The 22,607-nt window shown below is 36.4% G+C and overlaps 1 protein-coding gene across 1 annotated transcript in view; it reads left to right on the top strand.

Annotated features, from left to right (window-relative positions):
- VWA3B (von Willebrand factor A domain containing 3B) overlaps window positions 1–22,607 on the top strand; it is a 68,603-nt gene that overhangs the window by 27,164 nt on the left and 18,832 nt on the right. The window contains exons 10-22 of the mRNA XM_048962125.1: window positions 719–915; window positions 1,531–1,685; window positions 3,569–3,707; window positions 5,018–5,149; window positions 7,897–7,995; window positions 9,677–9,859; window positions 10,452–10,579; window positions 12,090–12,274; window positions 13,213–13,377; window positions 14,494–14,533; window positions 14,648–14,804; window positions 19,251–19,369; window positions 21,475–21,525. Coding sequence (XP_048818082.1) covers window positions 719–915; window positions 1,531–1,685; window positions 3,569–3,707; window positions 5,018–5,149; window positions 7,897–7,995; window positions 9,677–9,859; window positions 10,452–10,579; window positions 12,090–12,274; window positions 13,213–13,377; window positions 14,494–14,533; window positions 14,648–14,804; window positions 19,251–19,369; window positions 21,475–21,525 — 1,750 coding nt within the window. The remainder of the gene's footprint in view (window positions 1–718; window positions 916–1,530; window positions 1,686–3,568; window positions 3,708–5,017; window positions 5,150–7,896; window positions 7,996–9,676; window positions 9,860–10,451; window positions 10,580–12,089; window positions 12,275–13,212; window positions 13,378–14,493; window positions 14,534–14,647; window positions 14,805–19,250; window positions 19,370–21,474; window positions 21,526–22,607) is intronic.

The raw sequence follows: 22,607 nt of genomic DNA, 5'->3' as shown, positions 1-22,607 counted from the left end.
AAATTTAGATGATATGGATGGCAGAGGGGCACCGTTCTGCTATAGGTGACTGACAAAGTCAAAATATCTGCTCCAAATCTTGAAGATGTGAGAACTTCTGAGCAGACCAAGTGTGGAAAATTGTCTATGTGACAAAATGTATTTTCCTTCATCTTTTGACAAACATCCAAATTCTTCTAGTTAACTGTTCTCTTTGTTTTTCTCCTCCATTAATCTAACAATCATCCCTGGGCAAATTGGTGACACAGAAAATTCCAGTGCACAGTCAGTTTTTGGGGAAAAAAATGGAAACTGATAATTACAGCTGATAATATGCTAGGCATTCTTAGGGACATTTATATCTTCTTACACAGTTTATAATTCTGTATTTTAAGAGTGAAGAATATCTGGGCTTTTATTATTATTTAATTCTGTATTTTACTCAGAATTGACTTAAATTATTTTTCAAAGTTCTTCAAATCAGTTTTGCTGTGAAAATCAGAAATGATTACCTAGTCTGCTGAATCAGTGGCGTCATCATTTTTGTTGATTTCAAAACGATGTGTTGATGGTCATGTACAAAATTGCACCTGTTCAGGTGCCTAACAAAGAATTTAGGAGATATAAGCCATGAGTTTGACAGTTTTGACTGCAGTATCATCGCCTATTGAAAACAGCATATCTCAAATGTACCCTACTTACTATATGTGACAGTTTTTTCTTGAATTTTCTTTGTTAGGAACCGAAGCTGATCACCCATTAGAAGAGCATAAATTTGACACATTTTTGACTTCTGAGGAGTGGTTGCAGAAGTACGGCTTGAAAGCTCAGAAGCTCACAGTGTATGATGCACTTGCTGATTGTACATTTCGCCATGCAGATGGAATTGTTGGCATCAAAACTAAACCAGAGGATGAATCTTCACAAACTGATGCTGTGAGTAGCATTGATTTTCCCTCACAACCTGTGAACTGTTAATTTTTTGTTTTAAAACTTGGAATGTCTGAATTTATGATAAAATGTATGATCTCTTGTTATGAGTTTTTTTGTTTGTTTGTTTTATTTTTCTTGCTAAAGTCAGTTTATTAGTGGAATGAGACAAAGATGGGCATAAATTGTTTCAAAGGTCCATTTGAAAATGATTTTTCCTGGTCCACAAACAAGCTGCAAGGAAGAACGACGGCTGGCTTGAGCAATGCCTTGGGTAAAGTTTGTTCATCATCTTCATATTTCCTTAAAAAAAAACAGTACCAGCTGCTCCAGAGCTTGCGGATCTTTAAATAAATTTGAATTCTTTTCTTTTTCTATTTGTTTTTCTTGAGCTTTACCATCACACTGTTCAGTAAGCTCCTGTTCTCGCAAGCTACTGGAGTAAAACTAGTTTCTGTTGACTTGTGCTAGAAGTAAATTCTGTGACCACACTACTGCGTCCATTTCTGCACTTGTTGATTCGTAATCAGCATGCACCTTTGAAGTCTGTTTACTAAATATTGTAGGACCCAGCAAAAAAAATGTGCCTTGGAACATGAAACCTGTTTTTCTTGGCTTTAGGAGACAAAGAGGAAGGTAATTCATGCTAAATACTGTGACAAGTTTGTACATACCTTCTGGAAAGATGGATCTGTAGTTCACGTATATGTTACTACAGAAAAGTATAAGCAGTATGAAGAGAAAATGAGGACTGCCCTCAGACAAGTGGAAGGAAGGTTTGTGTTCTGTCACATAAACATTTTGTGTTATTTTACACTGGTGTTAAAATTTTGACATTGACTGTCATAATAAACTGATGTAGCTGGTAAACTGCCAGTAGCAATATTAAGCCACAAAATTCACTTGTGTGTAAGATTTTTTAGTAGCCATGTAAGAAAATTGATAAGCTGTGTCTTTTATTTTCTTTCTGTGACACAAAGACCAAAGTCAGTCAGTGCACTGTAGAAATGCTACTGGAAGTTGAAAAAGCAATGGAACTTATGGTATGAACAAGGCAGAGAACTTCCAGAATCATTCATTCTGCATGCCTAGGAATCCCCTGTGATACCTCTGGCACCAAGTAGCACAGATTGGCCTGTGCCCATACTAATAATGCCTCTTCTGCAACTTCATGTTGAAGACAGGTTTGAACAGCCTAGAACATGAGCTAGTTATTAAGTAACAACTCTACTCAGGAATTGGGTGCCCAAGCTAGCTCCATAGATTGCTGTACAAGATACACTCTGAGGTTGTGTAGGAAAGCTACTAGATAAACAAATAAATAAATAAATAGAAATAATAAGAAAGCAATTAGCAGGTCTGATTGATCTGTCCTGAAGATGCCCCAGGTGAAGTTCAATTGAACTGTGACCCATTTCTGTATTATCTGGCAAGGAAGTTTGTCTAATTTCAACGTGGGTATCTCCATTATATGTTACATAACTCCTAGCTTTTTATATCTACATAAAGAAGAGATCAAAATGTTCAAAATGGATGCTGGAGATCCAAAAGTATTTAGAGTGTTTAGAATATCAGGACAACGAGATGACTTACTGATTAAAACAGGATGTGAACTTTTGTGTTACTGCCACTTCTCTGCCAAAATATAATAGCATGAATATATTTAGCAGGATCAAACAGGGTTTTGTTGCCCATTTTAATTTTTCTTCAACTTGCTATATTTGGGATGATGTTAACATACTGTGAACAGAAAATCTGAGGTTAAGCACTTTGGTGTGCTTACATTTTTGAAATCCAAGCCAAGATTATGGGTTTGTTGTTTAGCATGGTTTGTGTTATTGTTCAAACATCCTGGTAGACTTCATCAAACACTTTGGGGAAATGACAAATGGTATTATACCTGTCAGCAATGAATGTAATAGGTTCCTTTAAGTTTCTGTGATACCATTTTTTTAAATCTCTGTGGGAGATGAGCAGTATTTTTCCCAGGGCCATTACATTCCATCTGCTAAAATGCCTGTGTTTCAGAGTAGTCAAGTAGCTTATGACTCTCAGGGGAAATTAGATTTGGACCTGTTGCAGCCATTACTGAGGAAGTGCTCTTGTATACAACCGCATGCTTGCACGCATTTAACTGGCAGGCGTGCTTAAATCCTGTTTAAAATGTAAAATGAGGTCTGTGTTTAAGGCCTCAGGTCAACAAGGCATTGAGGCATCTGTGTTACATTAAGACTCTTCAAAGTGGTCGAGTTCCTTGCAGAATAGGTTCTCAAGTGGTTTTCTGAAAAGGGAGGTGTATTAGCATATGCTTAAATGATTTCTTGAGTTCAAGCTGGAGAAGTTAAAGGGGCAATAGTTATAAATACTTTCTCATGGGATTTGCTAGATCAAACTACTGGATAATTGTCCATATAAAGTTGTTTGTTTTTTTTTTTGTCTGTTGTGTGTTCTGTTTGTCTCCAAATTCCTACTGAAATTAGAAAACAAATTTGTCTTGCATTATTACATAGCAGCAGGTTATTGGCGCCTCAGAGTCAATATATTCCTCATGAAAAGGTAACAGTGCATAGGGAACAGGAATAGAAAGCACAGCAGTGATAATACACAGTTCTCCCAGTATCTTACATACCATGTTCTGTTGTCTTTTTTCCTTGCTCAGGATTAAGTGGCTTCAACAAGGAAGCAGAGGTCTCTTCGGGAATGTGTTTGAAGATGATGTCTATATTCTTATTGATACATCCCAGTCTATGAAGGACAAGCTGCCACTAGTGAAGGAGAAAATATTTCAGCTCATACAGGTTTGATGAAGTGATGATTCTGAAGACTGAGGAGCCCTTTAGAGTAGGCTGACCTTTTCTGGGTGGTTGTTACCCTATTTTTTCATTTTTGTTGTTTTGGAATTGGTATTCAAAAATATTTTTAATTTCTGGTTTTTTTTTTAATTCTTTTTCTTGTCCATCTGTACGAATGTTTGAAAGAAATCTGGAGGAAAATATTAAAAATCTCTCTCCCAAAAAAGCAAAAACAATAATAATATTAAAAAAAAAAAAACAAAAAAAAACACCTAGCAAAACAATGTAATGAAAGACCTTCTGGAATTTTCATTTTCATTTTTAAGCAGTGTCTTCCAACTCCACTGGCATGCTGTGATTTGTGTATGTATTTTCTACTCTGCAAATACAGAGCACAGAGCATTTTGAGCTTGCTTGCATCTTACGCAGTCATTCAGAACTTATAGCTTAGAAGCAGTGTGTACTGAAGTGTGGGGTGTTTTAGAAGTCTACAGTGATGTCTTTTGAGTTTACATTAATAGTTGAGAGAAACTGCTAAAACATGATTGACTCTTGACGTGATAAGAATTTAGAATTAAAATTTAAAAATAAAAATTCTCTCAGTATAACACTGATAGCAATCATTAGTAGAGCTAGAAAATTAGAACTGTAACACAGAAGTTTTGAACTAAGAGTAAGTAACAGGATGCAGTATGATGTAGTCCTCAGATTAACCTAGAAAGTGATGAGACACTGTGCCAGAAGGTTTCACAGGCAACTGTACAGAAAAGGTAATTATAAGGAGTCACAGATCCCAGACTCAGGAATTTTGTACTAGTTTGCACAACCTTCACTCCTTGTAACTTCTGTCCAAGAGCAGCTTCAGCAAATTCTTAATTCCCTCTTGCTGTCCTCATTCCCCTTGCTAGACTCTGCATTTGATTCTTGTTCTCCTCCTCAAAATGATGTCTTGTTTTGATTCTGATCTCATTTTACTTTGTTAAGCTGTCATAATATTTTCCTTATTCCGATGTTCATACCTGTTTTCCTTGCCCTCTCTTTCCCTCTTAGGCATTTGCTGTTCAAATAGTTGATAAATATGAGTAAATGGAGACTTAAATGTAGAAGTTCAAGTTATCTTCATAACTGCAGGCAGAAATCATCTATTGTCTGTCTGTCTCTTTGTGTCTATATGCCACAACTAAGTATTACCATACTTTATTGTAATGATATAATCAGCTATATATGAGTTAAAAGAGGTCTTGCTGATCAGTATTTCAAGATACAAGTCTTCTTTCTTTCAACACTGAGTAAAACTTAGATTTTGTCTCTTGCAGGAACAATTGAGACACAAAAAGAGATTTAATTTTGTGAAATTTAGTTCCCAAGCAGTAGCGTGGCAAGAGAAACTTGCTGAAGTTAATGAGGAGAATTTGCAAGATGCTTGGCTTTGGATAAAAGGGCTTGAGGTAACATGGAAGCTAATTACCATGCAGCATGTTTGTACAAAGTTATATTTGTGTCTTCCATATGGTTGGGGTAATTTTGGATTCACAAGGTATTTTATGTGAATAAGCTGGGAATTTACAGATGATAAATAGACTTCAGTAGATCTGAGTACAAGCTATTATTTAATAAAGGTATTATCCTTTAACTGTGGGCTTGTTTTTAAGATTGTATTAATTCCACTTACAGCCTACTGCATTTAATAGCTACAACACCAGCCAATTTGATTTCTTCATGAACGATGACAGTGCTCAGATCCTGGTTCTAAACTTGTCACTCCTGCTGTGGGCATGCTGCCTCTATGAGGGCTGGAACTGACAGACTCACAGCTCAGAGCTGATACAGGAAACTGCCAGCTGTGCTCGTAATCTGCAGGAGCATGTCTAGTCCCTTTTGGTGCAAAGACAGACAGCTGACTTTGAGCAGAGGAACATGAGAGCAAAGAAATTTAGACCAAACATCTCTCTGTCTGCCCAATACTCTTTTTCTGACATTGGTCAAAAACTGAGGAATTTTCCCTGAAATAGAGCTGAAATGCTTGTACTCAGCCCCAGTCAGGCACCAGGCTGACTGCATCTGTCAGCAGCACCAGGAGCACATAATGTGTCAAATGTTGACAGCAATGTTTCCAGCAGAGGACTGCGAATCAGTCAGGTGGAAGTACAAATATATCCAATGTTAAGTTTTCTAACACGCAGCACTTGTGTTTACACAATATACAGCCCTTCCTCAGACTTAATTATGGAGTTCCTGAGGATGAGGGAATTGAGGAAGATGCATAGAAAGTCTGAGACTACAAAGCAAGTAAAAATAAGCTTGTATTCTCAGAAAGTGTGAGTAGACAAATGCACGGAGAGGAGAAAGTATTGGTGTGGTCTCTCTGCGGAGTTGCTGAATACTTATAGCTAAACCTGGTAAACTTAATTATACTGCCTATCTTCAGACTTAAAAAGTTGGCTCTGTTGAAGCCAAATACCACAGCACTGCATCATGCAGGTTTCATAAGACTTTGAACTAGTGTAATTTGACATCATCTTTTATATACATTTGGGAATGGCCTTTTTCACTGCTGCTGGCCAAATTTGTGAATTGTTGGTTATAAATTTCCTTTTAAGTGTTCAGATGTAGACATCTGAAAAGCACAGGGAATAATACAAGAGGGGAATGATTCAGGGTGAATGGCATCTGCTGCTGACCTTTTAGTCTGTTTAAAGCAGTACAATCTTTAAAAAGGTCAGATAGCTGTCCTGACAGGGAAGCTAAATGAACAGAATATCACTCTGGAATATTAACCAGAGCAGATCCTTTGATCATGTTTTATACAATTTGGTCCCAGCATGTTGAATGAAGAAGCTGAGCTATTAACAGAGACTAACTGTTAAATTTAAAAATCTCTTTGAAATTAATAATATTTAAAATCTGGATGGTGTTTATAAACACAATTGAAGCACATCAACATTTTTAAAACACCAATATACACAGTGTGTATTTGTAAGAGTAGTTACTAAGAAACCTAACAGCTTTTATCATAATGTACATAGTCTTTTCTTTTGTATCATCAGCATCCACCTTTCTTTCCCATGATATAGTAGTAGTAGTTACGCTGCAAATAAGTTCCAAGGCATCTATCATTAGCCAGGATGGGCAATTTATACATAATTACAGGTATCGTGTGCCTTGAATTTTATAATGCCTGCTAAAACATTGGAAATATTAGGTATGTTTAACACAAAGAAAATGGTTCAGACTAAGTATTCCATGTAGGTAGGTGCTGTTAAGATTTTTCTATGGATTAGTAAAAAGGATGATAAAGCATCTGAGCTGTCATTTCACCTGGGACGTATGTTTTGATGTAGACATTGAGTAACCTCCAGAAAGTACCTCCTATTTCACTTTGTCTGCTTTACCTTCTCTGCCCATTCTAGTAAAACTGTTTGCTAGAGGGATGAACTGGGAGTAATTTTAACACAATTAATAGGACTGAAGAAATAATTTAACTTCTTAACATAATTTAACATGCATGACATTAGTAATTTATTTTTATCTTATGTAACGCATCAAATTCGTGGATCCTGGATCTCTTCTCACTTACACAACTACAGTCCTCACTGCTGTCAAGACTGATGCTCAGTGTTACGTTAGCACAAAACTCTCTTTTAGGGATTTTGCTTTAAAAGAATAAGACTATGATTCGGTGGAACGGTTTTCCACTCTGACAAAACCTTAACTTTCCCTTAAATGTGGAGTGCTTGTACATTCAGTGTTTGAAAAGTAGAAATCTGAAGAGATGAGTTGTAGTTTTTTGGTTCCTTTAAGCTGTGAAATGCATTTCTGTAAATGTAGAGTTGCATTTTCTCTAAAAAGAAAAAAGAGATCATGAACTCTTCGTAAGAGAATGACAAATTACTCAAACATAAACATTTTAGGTATCTCATTATTGCTTTACCCTGTATTTTTAGTTATTACATTTCCTCCTACAGTTCATATTGCTGTTACTCAGCATTTCATATTTTTGCACAATTATGGAATACCAATTTGGTGCCAATTATACTATGTTGATACTTACTTTGATAAAGTAAGCATTTTTACCATGTTATTGCTAATTTCAGTTCCAGAATACCCCTTGAATCGGTACACTGTCATCATGAATTTAAGAACAGAGAGGTAGAATTTATAACTGCTTCTTTGTCTGTTTCTTTTTGGTTGTTAGGTTGGAAGTTCCACAAATACACTCAGAGCTCTCCAGGTTGCTTTTGCTGATACTGACACTCAAGCTATTTATCTCTTGACTGATGGGAGACCTGACCAGGTAATTTTGAAATGGGAAAACAGAAAATGCAGTGGTGTGGTGCTACACTGGTAGTGTCAGAAAACTGAAGCAAACCGTGTGAGATGAATGTCACACCTGCAGAGCAGAGTCTCTTGGAGGTTGTCATAATATTTCAAAATTGTTTTTGAGATATGTGCTGTTTGAGAAGGGCTTTGGTTAGAGCTCTCCCAAGGTCCAGTCTTTGATGCATGATAACGTAGACCTTTCTAACTAGCTGTCTTAAGGATATGGTTATTGACTAAACATGAAGATTGGATCTTGACATCTAAACTTAGGATTTGTGTTAAAACCTGTGTAGGGCAAATCTCCCAGGAATCAAAAATAAAAAAAAAGAACAACGTTGGTTCTATTATATGGTTGCAATTAAATATTGAAACTACCCAGCACACAGAAAGCATTATTTCAAAAATTTTTACTAATGAAAAGCTACCTTTGTTTAAATGGCAGATATGAAGCAAAATCCTGACTATTCAGATAAACAACTGGGCTGCAAGGCATATAAAATTAATTACTGAAGCATATTGCAGAAATAATACCTTGATAGAAAAGTATTAAAAGATCACATTTCTTCTTGCTCTGCTTTTCTTGATAAAAGGAAGATGGCCCAGGAGGGAGGTCTTCAAAGCGATTTGAACATCAAAACATTAACTTGATTTAAATTAGCAGATGAGATACTTTAATATATATCTTAGAGTGTTGTTTTTAACTTCATGTTTAAGTTTTGGTATTTTCTGCAGGCAGGTTGATTGTTATTGGCTGTCACACATTAAAACCGATTTGTAACTGAAAAAAATCTGCATTGTTAGGCACTTCTGCAAGCTAGGAGCATATATTCATATTTTATTAATGAGTAATTAGGCTTAACATACACCTAGATTCTGCATTAAATATTTTTCTGAAGACAATAATTAATTAATACTTTTAAAATCTATTTAATAGTGGATTTTATGACATTTTTTTTTTAGAGGGAAAGTGCAAAATGACCAAGATTACTTTCATTATTAAAGTTCAGCAAGCAAATATATTGGAAATCTCATGAAAAAGCCAAATCTATCAAGATTTATGACAGTGTTTGAAGAGCCATAATATTATCAGAAGTTAGAGAATGAGTCAATAATTTCTTTCTTGAAGAATCTGGTGATCCTTCAGCATAGTCCATACATGATCTTATACTTTCTCACATAATTTTTATATCTTTATTGGAAGAGGAAAGCAAGCTTTCCTTATTTCTCCATCTCTGTTTTCTGCTATTGAATCAACCTGTCATTGAAATACATCAGCTTAACCAAAATATCAGACATTTTTATCCAGTGATATACATACAGTGATAATAAACACCAATGTAGTAGCTTACTTTCCTTTGCTTTAATAATTTACTTTTGGACTTAAGAAACAAAATGTACTGATTATAATTTAATTTTTGTTCAATTAGAGTATCCTGTGCCCTAACACACTGTCAGTGTTTCAATTTAGGATTTAAATTAGCTTATTTCATAAAATTATGAAACAATCAATCCATGCAAAATGCATATTTTTAACCACCCATACTTATCAGTGTCTAAACAACAGTATTGCTGATTAAATTTATACAAATTCTCCTTATTATGTTAAATTCACTTTTAGATGCCATCTGTTTCATACTTTTTTGTTTGTTTTTCAGCCCTCTCAAACAATTTTGGCTCAAGTCAAGGATCACCCTAAAATTCCCATTCATACTGTATCCTTCAACTGTGATGATACAGAAGCTAATAAATTTTTGTATGAACTCTCTACTAGAACAGGTGGACGGTTTCATTATTACAATGTTTATTCAACTGATCTAGGTGCTGCAACGTCTAGTGATGTGAGTATTTAAAATGCTTGACTCTTCATACAATCACAGAATGGCCTGGGTTTTCACAGAATGGCACCTTTCCTATGAGGAAAAGTTGAGGGAACTGGGATTGTTTAGCTTGCAGAAGAGAAGGCTCTGGGGAGACCTCATTGCAGCCTTCCAGTACTTGAAGGGAACATATAAACAGGGGGGGGAACAGCAGTTTACAAGGGCAGATAGTGATAGAACAAAGGGGAATTGTTTTAAACTGAGACAGAGGAGGTTCAGGTTAGATATTAGGAGGAAGTTTTTCACATGGAGGATGGTGATGCACTGGAACAGGTTGCCCAAGGAGGCTGTGGATGCCCCATCCCTGCAGGCACTGAAGGCCAGGCTGGATGTGGCTCTGGGCAGCCTGGTCTGCTGGTTGCGACCCTGCACATAGCAGGGGGGTTGAAACTGGATGATCACTGTGGTCCTTTTCAACCCAGGCCATTCTGTGATTCTGTAATTTCATGATTACTCAAAATTATTATCAAAGCTTACATAGTTTCAGTTCAGTTCAGTAATGAAACCTGTTTGGAAGTATTTGTAATAAAACATTCGATTTTCTCTTTGACAGTGTGAAGATATACGCCTGTTAAAACAAGAGATTCAACAGGGAGAAAAAGACCTAGAGAAAATAAAGACTTTTCATGCTGAATGTCTGATGATGGACCTTTGTAAAGAAGAAAATAAGACAGAGAATAAGTATGTCTTCATACTGCCATGACGCTAACAGGAGATAGGAACTATATGCTAAGTTTCTCCTTTGCCATTGTCTTAAGTAACCTCTGATACTGTCCTCTTTAAAGAAAAAGATTGTGTTTTTTTTTTTTTAAGGAACAGTTACACTAATGGAAAAGAAAAATTTGGAAATATGTATTAATACTGTAATTCCTGAAATGGTAATAAAATAGTAGGTAGTTTCAAATTATAGGATCACAGATCATTCTGAGTTGGAAGGGATTCTTCAAGATCATTGAATCCAACTTGAAGAGAATATGGAATAACTGATATAGTGGAATGGAATAATTGATACAAATAGATGAAAATATTTTATTGTTTCTGGTAAAGATGTTCCCTTCAGCCTAGGCAACTGATAAAAATTATTGTCCATAGGTTGACTTGGTGCTTTATGACTAGAATGTCACTCAGTGGAATACGCTAACTGAAACAGAAATTATGTACAAATGTATTTGTTTAAAGGAGAGCTTTGTTGGCAATCATGATGGGTAAAATTCAGCTTACTTTGTCGTATTTTTGATCTTATGTTGCATTTCTGTATGTTATCTCTGCTTTTTATCGAGAGATAAAGGTCTTCTCACTGAAAATAGTTTGCTGTTCAGCATCAGTCAAAGACCTTGTTGAACGTCTTATGGTGCCAAGAATGACATTTCAAACAGAGGTTCTTCTACAGCGTATTGGAGTCAGACTCCTAGGCCACTGTGGCAAAGTTTTCAGCGTGGCTGACTATGATGATTTCCATCTGGGGAGCAAAGACAGACATGGATTCAAACATAAAGTTAATTATAATCTCTATAGGAGAGCAGCATTAATAAAAAGGAGGGAAGAGATTGCCTGGTACCTCATTCATCTGTGCAGTAACAGTACAAAGACAAAAACTATGTAATCAGATTTTTAAGACAGGAATCTGTTAAAAGCAGTGTGCTAAAATGATGTTATTAAAAGATAAGTAAAGTAAATCCAAAGTGGAGTGTCCTATGTAATAATTTAATATGTATAGAAGGTAAGGTAGGCTCTCAGTATGAAAATGTAGATGTTTTAGAATTTCCATTCTTTACTTTTTACTACTGCTGGGATGTGTGTGTGTATTTATATGCACATACATTTACTGACATATTTATACATGTCAGTTACTGCCACTGCTGACAGTAAGTCTGCTCTTTCCCCCAGAATTCAAAGTGGCTACTACAGAACACTCTGACCTTATTAAAATTGTGTGTGAGGGTAAAGCTAACAAAGATCTTTTAAATAGACTCAAGAACAACTTCTAAATAGTTCAAAAAACTAACAGTATTTTAACCTGCTTTGAGCTCCCCTTTGAAATGCAAACTAGGATAATAGAGAAAATATTTTGCGCTCTTGGAAACATCTGAAATGTGTGTTTATACTTTTTGAAGTCTTCACCTTAATGTTTTCTAAACCAGTGGTATCATATGCTTGGAATGATTTACTGCTTCTTTCTTCTTTTTGTCAGTAATCGGAAGCCAACACGTACTTTGTCTTCAGTGACTGAACATGTGGAAGAGTTGAGTACTAACCTTTGCAGCAGGCTGTGCTGTGCTTTGCAAGAGCCAGTGCTGGGCCCACGTCGGCGTACTGGATATGTCTGGCAAGCCAATGGTGAGAGTTCTGTCCGAAGGAAGAAAGCATTATTTGCAGGTATGACTAAAATAAACTGTAGTTTTTGTAGAATTAATTCACTAATTTGACAATAGTTGTTTATAATAGAAGAAACCATCCCTTGCTGGAGAAACAGATAAAGCCTTTAAATAGCCATCTTTCTGAAATTCTAGCTAACTTTTCATAATTTCTGCTTCTCACTCATAGAATCACAGAATGGTTTGGGTTGGAAGGGACCTCACAGCCTGCCCAGCCCCAACCCCTGCCATGGGCAGGGCTGCCCCCCATCAGCTCAGGCTGCCCAGAGCCCCATCCAACCTGGCCTTGAGCACCTCCAAGGATGGGGCACCACAGCTTCTCTGGGCAGCTGTGCCAGCACCTCACCGCTCTCTGGGTGAAGAATTTCCTCCTAATACCTAATCAAAATCTCCCTTCTTTTAGATTAAGCCATCCCCCCTTGTCCTGTCGCAGTCTGACCTCCCTCCCAAGTTCCTTTTAAGTGCTTACTCACTTAACTCAGACAAATGTCTGTTTATTTATGTTTCATCATATTCTCCACAATGAAAGATTAAACAATGTTGACGGAACATTTTGAAATCACTGTAAGCAGTTCTTTAATGTATTAAACCCTTAATTCTTTTCATACCAAGTAAACACATAATTGGTGAGAATAAGAAGCTGGTTGATGTTTCACTGGTGAACAACACTACTTGCAGTAATGTTTTTGCTTATTACACTTGTAACACTTTTTCTTTGATGTAATTTTTGTAAGTCATTCTGAATTAGGTTTTCCTGGTTGATTTGAAGAAAATTCATCCTTGGGAAAGTACAAACTAGCACTGAAGCAATGTTGTGTTTGAGGTCTTGTGTAGTTCTTTAAAAATTGGGACTGGATACCAACAAGGAACTCAAAAATCCCCAGCATGTATTTGACAAACAAGCTTGCTGTTCCTTTCTTTCCCTTTCAACACCTGCAGAGCAAACAAAGACAAGTCTGCTGCGAATCCTGAGCCACGGAGAGAAATCAAGGGAAGAAAGCCCAGAGGGAAAAGGATCTCCTGAAAAAAAGAGCTTTTCTGTCAGCAAGAGTGTGAAGTGCACAACTGTTTTGAAGGGCAGGTTTTCACAACAGGAAGCTCTGGGTAGGGCAGCTGATAACATTTCTCCTGATATGTTTGGAATGAATAGTGCCTCTTTCGAGAAAACACTGTGTATACCCACAGTGAGAGCCAAAGCTCAGCAGAAGAACCAGAGCTGGACACACAAGAGGATATTGTAACAAGATCCTTACAATTGCAGCCATACTCCTATCAATGCCAAAGCAGGTTTACAGCAGCTTAGTTATGTCCACAGTATGTGTCAGCTGTAATGGCACTGCATGTTAGATTGCTGATAGGAGATCACAGTGACTTCTTATCAATGGGGTAAATAGTTCTTGAGAGTCTCTTGTCATGGCACATTAATATATTGTTGTGATACAGTAATTCTTCATTTAGTACTATATATGGGGCTAGAACAACCAGTGGTGACAGTTTGGTAGCAATATAGAAGGAGTTTGATCTTGTGTTAATACATTTGGGCAAAAAGCATGTCTCTCGGAATGGTGATTATATAGACTTCCAATCCCTTAAATATGCAGGCTTGTGTACATATTCAGATAGTCTTTATTCCTCTGCGTCATTCATGGAGCTCTGAACTTTATGATTGATCTTGTAAGTTGTTCTAAAACCTCACCTATAATATTTAAAGATGTTTGACTTTTTACATTTCACTGTTTCATTTTCAGCCTTTTTTTTAGTACTTCAGATACACGTACAGATTTTCATAGCAGTATATATTAAATTATCTTTTCCTGCTCGTTTCTTTGGTGATAGTACTTTGTATTACATCTTGAACTGCTGAATAGACTGTAACATCAGTCTTTCTTTTGAGTTACAGGAAATAAATAAACACAAAATTCCAAATCCTCCTTTAAAATTAAATTATTCACCATCTACTTTATAGGATTTCTCATTAATTAATTAAAATACATGAGGCATATAGTAATGCTCTTACTACTCATCAAGTACTGAGGAACAGAGGAAACATTATTTTCATTGATTAATTTAGCAACTGAAATAGATGTTACTGTGTATTCCTTATGACACTACAAGTAGGCTCGAGTAGGTAAATTAGATTATTCCTCAGTTAGCATGTGGATGTATGCTTTCATGTGCTCAAATACTGTAAAATAATGCAATGCAAATGTTTTGTTTCAGATACGGAAATGCAGAAAACTGTGAGAAGAACATCTAAAAGGTATGTGTTTGCATATGTAGCCACGTCACAAAATTTGTATTTTATATTTTTCTCCAGAGAATTCAAACTTCTCAGGTGCACTTCTACCTTTGCCTTACAGTCTCTTGTTTCTAGTTCTCTAGATATCTCTTCAGCCCTTTGGTTAAAGACTCACGGCCTTGTTGCTAGGCGGCTCACCATCATGGATGCCTTAGCTCCTACAGCTGTCCCTCATGGCACTAAATACATCCCAGTTCTGGACAAGCATGTACTTTCGAAAGTATTTGATGAGGTAAAGCTTTTATGTTATTTCAAAGCAAAAATAAACCCTGGTACTGCTTTTAAAAGGATTTTTTTTTCTTTTTTACTCACTTCCATACGTTTCATAATTGCATTGTCTAGTGCTCCTCATAAATGGCCGAAGTGAACTAAATGCTTAGTGTAATATTCATTCATCTACAAGGAAGAACAAAAAACTCAATACTATTTCATGCAGACTGTACTCTTTAAGTTTTAGAGCTATGTATTTTTCTTTCACAGATACCAGTTGATGGCAGTGTGCAGCCATCGGGTCCTCAGCAATTTCTTGAAGGTCACAGTCACTTCTCATTCATATTAATTCACTGGGGTACTGTATTTTAGGTCCATAAAGTCGTTTGGGATAATGTGCAGGTGCACAAAACCTACAAACGTAGGTTTGTGCATTTCCATGTTTTACAAGTCTACTCTAAAGACCTTTTAAAAAGCATTGGAATTCAGTAATTAAAATCCAAATTTGATAGATGTAAAGAATTCTGAAGGTGCAAAATCCATGATGAATCCTGTATTATAAAAACGTAGTTGCTATTCCCTTTAAGGGAAATCCATTTTGTATCAAGTTTCTCTACATTAATTCTTATGAATGCTATTAGTTCGATGAACACATCGCAGCTCATTTTAAGTAATGACAAAAGCTACTTTTTAAAACAGTACTCAAAGAAACAACTGAACAGCATTCGTTTAAATAATTACGAATACACAAGATATATTGGAACAGGATGTGATATACAGCTAAGCAAAATATTTACAACATGTATACATATGTACAATTTAAAATTGTTGTATTTGGTTTGTGAATTCAGGTCATACCTGAATTTTTATATGTTTTATAACAGCATGTGGATTGTAGAAGCAGAACCAGATCCTTGATTTCAGTAAAACTAAGTCAAACTTAATCTTTCTAAGGAGTTTTTTTGAAGTGTAAGACTTTTTTGGTAAACAATTAAGAAGGTGAATTTTGTATTAGAAACACTCCAAAATATGCCTTTTCCCATTTTGAATGGAAAATAGCTGTTGTTTTTTTTAAATAAAAAAACAAAACAAACACACATATTCAATTGTTAAAACTGCACAAAATAATCTCCTGTAAGTGAAATGCCAAACAAAAAGCAGTATGATTTTCAAATAATTTTATGACTGATCTCTGAGCAGTCACGTCTTTCTCTATTTTCTTCTGAATACAGCTACTAAGTAGGGCTCTTTCTTCCACGTTTCTAATTGAAGACTCCTTTGAATACTCTCCAGATAATCCTGAGCTGCATTTGAACTGCTATTTGCAAAACTAATCTTTGCAAATTGTGGTCTTTGAAAATATTTCATTTTTGGAAGTTTAAAAAAAAACAAATTGAGGTTGTGAATAAGGTGGCATCAGTCGAGCCTGTAAGCTCTGGAATCCTTTCTTCTGGAAGACTCATGCCAGCATGTTAAAGAAAAGCAAAAAACAGGTTCTGAGATGAACTAAAGAGCTTGAACAGGAGACACTGATAGATGACTTAAGAATCACAGAATGGTTTAGGAAGGGACTTCTGGAGGTCATTTATGCCAGTCCAAGAATTATCTCGGTTATCCCAGCTGCAAAACTCCATTGAGGATCATAAATGTATGGACAATTTTGCATTCATTCTTCTGAGATCTTAGTGTTCTTGCTGTGGAATGCAGACATTCTTGACTGCTTTTCTGAGGATAATACAGTTTTTATCCTCAGCCTTTGCTAGCAGTGATGATGGACTACCTGTGAGCAGTTTTCTCACCTTGGAGTTGAAGAAAGTAAAATGGTTTCCATGACAACAATTCATTAACAAGAGGCTAACCTATTCTTTCAATTGTATGGGACCTTTTAGTTTCACCTGAAATTTTTCAGAGGTTGAGCTGTTAAAGTATCTATCGAATTTGTATCCTGAAAAAAATAAATCTGTTTGGAGACCTTTCTAAATTACATTATAGTAGTTCTGAAGTAAACCTTTGCTACAGAACCATCTATGTTTCAGATTGTGGCATCTCCAGTACAGCTTTTCAAGTTGTGAATTTCTGACTCAGTGCTTTAACCAAAATAGTCATGTTCAAACCCAGCCAGAACAAGAAATCTTCTTATCAGCCTAAAATGAGAAATTTTTTTCTAGAGTTATTTAGTTTTGTCCTTAGAATTTCAAATTTTCTGTTTTGAAATGAAAGCTGTTCTGAAACACGCGACTTCCTTTGATATGAAAGTACTTAATTTAGAAAATAACAATATATTTTGGCACTAAAAAAGCCTCCTTGTCATTTTTTTTTCAGCTGAATCTGTCAAATTTCAGTTGACTTTGTGAACAGTTTCCATTCTCTGAAAGAATGCTTAGTATTTCAAATTTACTGTTTGCTAGGAACACACTCAGTTCCAGTTTTATTCTCTAATATTATAAGAATCTGTTTATATTTGTCTGTCCACCACAATCTATTTGGAGCTTTTCCAAAATGTATTAAATATGTAAATAAGTAATGCTTTTTGTACCTGGCATAGCTCTGGGAATTTGTTATGGGATTGGGACAGAGGGCTTCTGCATGGTGAATCCCTGCTGAATTTTTGTAAACTTAGTTGGGGTAACATAGCAAACAATAACCAGGGCAGTATAAGGCCTGTGCTTTCAGTTCCTTGCCTTCCATCTTTCAAACTTCACCTGGAAATGAGAGGTAGCCAGACTGCATAGCTAACAGTTGCGAGCAGAGAGTTGCCTCATCTGTCTGTTTCACTGGCATGTTCCCATTAATCTTAGCTTCTAAGTGATTTTAAAATTAATCCAACGCGTGGAGTTTTGATGTGGGCTGGCAGTGAAATGACAGAGATTTATAAATCAGATATCTTCTGGAAGAGAGATTTGCAGCTCAACAACCAGCTGCAAATAGGGAATGGAAGTCACACTTGCTGGAAAAAACGGTTCTTCAGAAGTTATTTGGAATCCAGCTAGGTTGTGATGATTCAAACTTGCACAAATGCACAGAAAAACACTGAAAAGTGCTTTTTGTTATTGCTTATAGCAGTCTTGTTACTATTTTATTTTCTGATTGCTTGCCTTGTCCCTCCCAACAGTGGTTTTAGTTCTATTTAACCTCATCCATCTTTCTGACATTACACTTGGAGAAGCTTACCGTTCAGCCACATGTTCTGAAGACAGTTTTGGGGAGAGCAGCATTCTCTGCCTTCTCTATTTCCTTATATTTTTTCTCTTCATAATAATCATCATAACACTGGTAAATAAATGCTTTTCTTATTGGAACTGCTAAGCAATGAAAAAGACTGAAGGACAATGGGACTTTGAACTGAGAGATGGGAAGGCATCTTTCTTCCTTTCTGTCATCCTTTTCCATCCTTTTCTCTGTCTTTTTAAGATGTACTAAAGTAGTGAATTTGCCTTATGAGGATGATATGTTGTGAGCTTTGAGAGAGATGGAGGTTCCTGGTTCTGACCAAGCTCATTCATTTCCTAAGCCTACTGTGGTCAATTAAGACAAGTTTCAGTGAGTGATATCCACCTTGTTCTCTTTTTGGTGATCAGTGATCAATGTAGCCAAAAATCTCTCTCTGGCTTTGATTTTTTAATTCCTTAGAAAACACAGTCCTCCAGGATAAGAGTACTAAGTACTCTGAAATGTACATTGCATAAATTATTATATGTATCTGCTAGAATTAGATGCTAGTAAGTACAAGAGTGTTGTTTTAAAGCAGTACAATCTGAAATACACTCATAATATAGATGTGCTTATATCCTTTTCATGATTAGAGTGAGTTTTTTAAGAGTACTGGTTTATCTAGAATTAACTCTACAACCTCCTGAAGGGAGGCTGTGGTGAAGAGGGGTTTGGCCTCTTCTCCCAGGCAACGAGCGGGACACAGGGTAATGGCTGCAAGTTGTATCAGAGGAGGTTTAGGTTGGACATAAGGAAGAAGTTTTTCTCTCAAAGGGTGGTCAGGCACTGGAATGGCTGCCCAGGGAGGTGGTGGAGTCGCTGTCCCTGGCAGTGTTCAAGAGGCGTCTGGATGAGGAGCTACGAGAGATGGTTTAGTGCTTGTGGTGGCAATGGTGATGAGGAGATGGTTGGACTGGATGATCTTATAGGTCGTTTCCAACCTTGTGATTCTATGATTCTAATTAGTACTAATTGTGATTTACCTCGTCCTGCAATAATTGATTTGCAACTTCTGTGTGAAAGGATTGTATCACTTCACAACATGACATTACCAGTCTGAAAATACGTTAATTCAGGCATTTCTTCCTGATGTTCAGTCACCGTTCCTTCAGAGCGCTCAGAGCTTTCTTTCTGCGGCCTTCCCATGTTCCTTCTGTCCATTCTGATCCTTAGACCCTTGGATCTATGGGCGTTCTGTTGTTCTGATGGAGGAAAAGTTGTATGATAAATGATGTCTCTTTCTTTTACTGTACCACAGATACTATCATTGGCCCATCTGAGCAATGACAAGAAGCAGATCACACTAATTAATCCTCAGGCAGTGAATCTTGATGCCTATAAAGAGAAGTTGGAACAAGCAATTAAATTCTTCGAAAGGCAAGTGTACTCATAAGAAGTGTATCCTATTTGCAGTCTAAAATCAAATTTTTCTTACATAGTGGATACTTGCACACACACTGTTTGCTTGATGTTGGTAATTCCACATGTTGACAAACTTTAATCAACCATCAACATGTAAGAGAACTATTTATTTTCTTTAGGCAAAATGAAGAATAATTAGAAAACCACAGTAGATAACGCCAGTTTCTTTTTAAGCATGTAATATCCCTGTTTTTCATTCCCACTTCTGATTGCTAAATGCATATGTTTTTTTGCAGTAAAAATGGAGAATTATGATTCGTAGATGCTTCTTGCTACATCTAATATTAATGGTATTCAGTGTGGAAAAATCTGTTGTTGCTCTGTTACGGAGACAGTGCTGTTATTATCAGTCTGATGAATGCAGAGAAGTCAGGATTTGACACTCACTTTGGCAGGAGGGTGGGCAAGTAGTATATTTTTGACAACAACTTTGGAAGAATTTTCAAATTTTCATTGCTGTTCTCTGCCATTGAATATTTAATATTTATTGACTTCAATTTTGAAGGAAAAAATAGATGTTTTCTGTTTAAATACAGACCATCTTTTCCTGAGGAAAAGCATTTTCACAGTACTATCCCTCCCTCAAGTTTGGGGACTGAAAGTGCAGTTAACGTGTTTGCCCTCAGAGCTCAATGAATCACATGTATACACAATAAAAGATCATTTATAATATAAACAAGACTCATTGTTTCTAATATGCTACATGTGAAACAGCAACCCAGACAAATTCATTTTTCTGTAAATTCAAAATTACTTTTCCAATAATTCATTTTTAAAAGGCTGCAATTCAGCTGAGTAGTATGAGTAGTGTTCAATATGAGTAGTGACTAGTCACAGATTTATTCTGACACCTGCAGTTGAGACAACATGTCAGGGCATGCAGGTTTCAAGAACAGAAGCAAGCATGACAATATCTTTCCCATACATAGATTGACCTTAGCTTCAATTTAAGAAGTAGAGAAGTGGCAAGGGCAAATATTTCTCGCTCTGACAAAGGAAAAATCCAGTACTGAAGATGAAACAGGCTGAGAGCTTCAAAACATGCGTGGTCTTTTATAGCCAGAGGCTTTTATAAATGAAGTGGTTATGTGAGTGTGCACATTTAGAAGCATGAAATAGTCAGTGGAGCATGCTGAGACTGCAGATTGTGAACCAGCTAAGTGATTTGCATTCTAAAAGTGCTTGGGTTTGGCTTCTAGTAGATACAATTAGCCAACAAGAAATTCATGTTCATAATTTGTGCTAATGGCCTTTTTCACATGGAACAGTAAAACTAGCAAGTTTTTTAAAAGTCTAATGACTGTTATCTGATTTTTTTTCTAACACTGAGTCTGTTCTTTTATTCCCAAAGGGAGTTTGTTTTTCTGTAATTACAGCAATTAGGATCATCTGTAGAGCTTTATTTCTGTAGTGTGAAGTGAAGTAAATGAGCGATGACTTAATTGTTTTAGCTGATAAGAAAGAAAACTCTGAGCTAGATGGTCTAATAAGAGTTTATGATTAATGTCTAAAAAGCAAAAGCAGAAGGTTTAGTGGTCTCCATTGCTTTGGGATAATCACATCTGTTTGATGGTCAGTAATTGTTCTGTAGCCTGAATTTAATGAAGTAAAAACATGAATGGCCCAACTAAGGGTTTATCTTAGCAGAAGAAAAGCAATTAGCACTGCTCTCCATGTGTCTGTAGACTACAGTTTTCTTAAACTGTTTAATTGGAAGAATTTAACCAGCATTTAATCAGTCCTAGGATTTGATTTGGCTTGCTGGCTCTGAATTTAACCACCCATACAAAATCCTGGCAGGAAGCAATAGTGTTTGCCACTAATCCTTCCATGAGCCTGAAACAGTCACATTGCTACTTGATGGAATATGCTGTTTTCCCATCTCTTTCAGCTGATAATTTCGTGGCTGAGTGCTAAGTATAGAATTTGATGATGCAGTGCTCTTGGGATACAAATCATTGCAGATCATTTAAGAAACTGTATTTGTTTGCTGTTTTCACATCATCAGATGCACAAAGAACTGCATTCCCTCAAAAAAACTGCTTTGCTTTCTTTAATAGGCGCCTAAATCTACTTATCTGGAGAGCACTATCTCAGGAGGAAAGAGACAAGTAAGCTATCACCCTTTGGTTCTCTAACTTACCTCTGACAGGCTGATCATAAACACACGACACTTCTTTTTATCATATTTCTGCAACCGTCTTGTTTTATCTTCAGATGTTCCATGCCTGTACCTTTGTTTCAAGAATATATGTGTGGTGTGTAGTAATATTAAATTCTGCATCACCTTCTTGCAGCACTGGTTGTTTTTAGAGGAAATGACTTGCGTTCCTTTTGAACTGGTCGATTGTTAACCAGTGTGAAGTGGCAGGGCCTTGGGCATCGCGTTACATCTTCTCTCATCCAGTAAAAAGCACCTCAGTGGCTGGTTTGTAAGTTACATTTTTAGTTACTGCCCTTACAGAAGTGGGCCGCTGTGGTACATCACAACAAAGGTTTGTATACGGTAACTGGCTTTTTCCTCTCTATTAGTTTAGAAAACCAAAGACTGTGAAAATGGAACTGACATCAGTGAAGGTCTGTCTACTTCACAAAATAAAGGGAAAATCAAATAATGAAAATGGAATGGGTGGGAAATATTTCAGGCAGAAAAATGGGGGTAAACACCAGAAAGCTTTTAAAAATTCTTGGGCTCATGAACAAAAATACACAGTTCTGTCATCAACAAGGAGAACTATTTTGGCTAAAAAAACCAGTCTGGTGCAGAGAGGAAATGAAGCCTATTAAACAAAAGAACAGCATAACATCTAATAGAGGGAATAGCTGTTTGTTAATTCAAACAGTGTATAGTTGACAAGGTGGTGCCAAAAATATTTTATTGTGGGTAAGATATGAGCAATCGTGTATATTAAAGAAATAAAGAAATCTAGCAAAGTCTGTTGCTTGAGCAGCATAGTAAGTTTGTTAATGTTGGTGCATTAAAGTTGAAATACTCGATCTATTTCTCTTCCAGATTTGTTATTTAAATGATCATGTTTATATATGATAAAATCATGACAAAATCCTTCCAAAATCCTTAGGAAACTGTGGAGAGGGGGTAATAAGGTGTACGAACTTGGTCAAAGGAGTCCTCAAAGAATTGGTTGAGGACCCCCTAGTTCATTCACAGGTACTGAATGGTTATCACGTGCTA

This window comes from Lagopus muta, chromosome 1, assembly GCF_023343835.1.
Source record: "Lagopus muta isolate bLagMut1 chromosome 1, bLagMut1 primary, whole genome shotgun sequence".
Taxonomy (NCBI): Eukaryota; Metazoa; Chordata; class Aves; order Galliformes; family Phasianidae; genus Lagopus; species Lagopus muta.
Note: the sequence above shows the minus strand (reverse complement) of the source record. Positions and strands in the feature narration are given on the sequence as shown.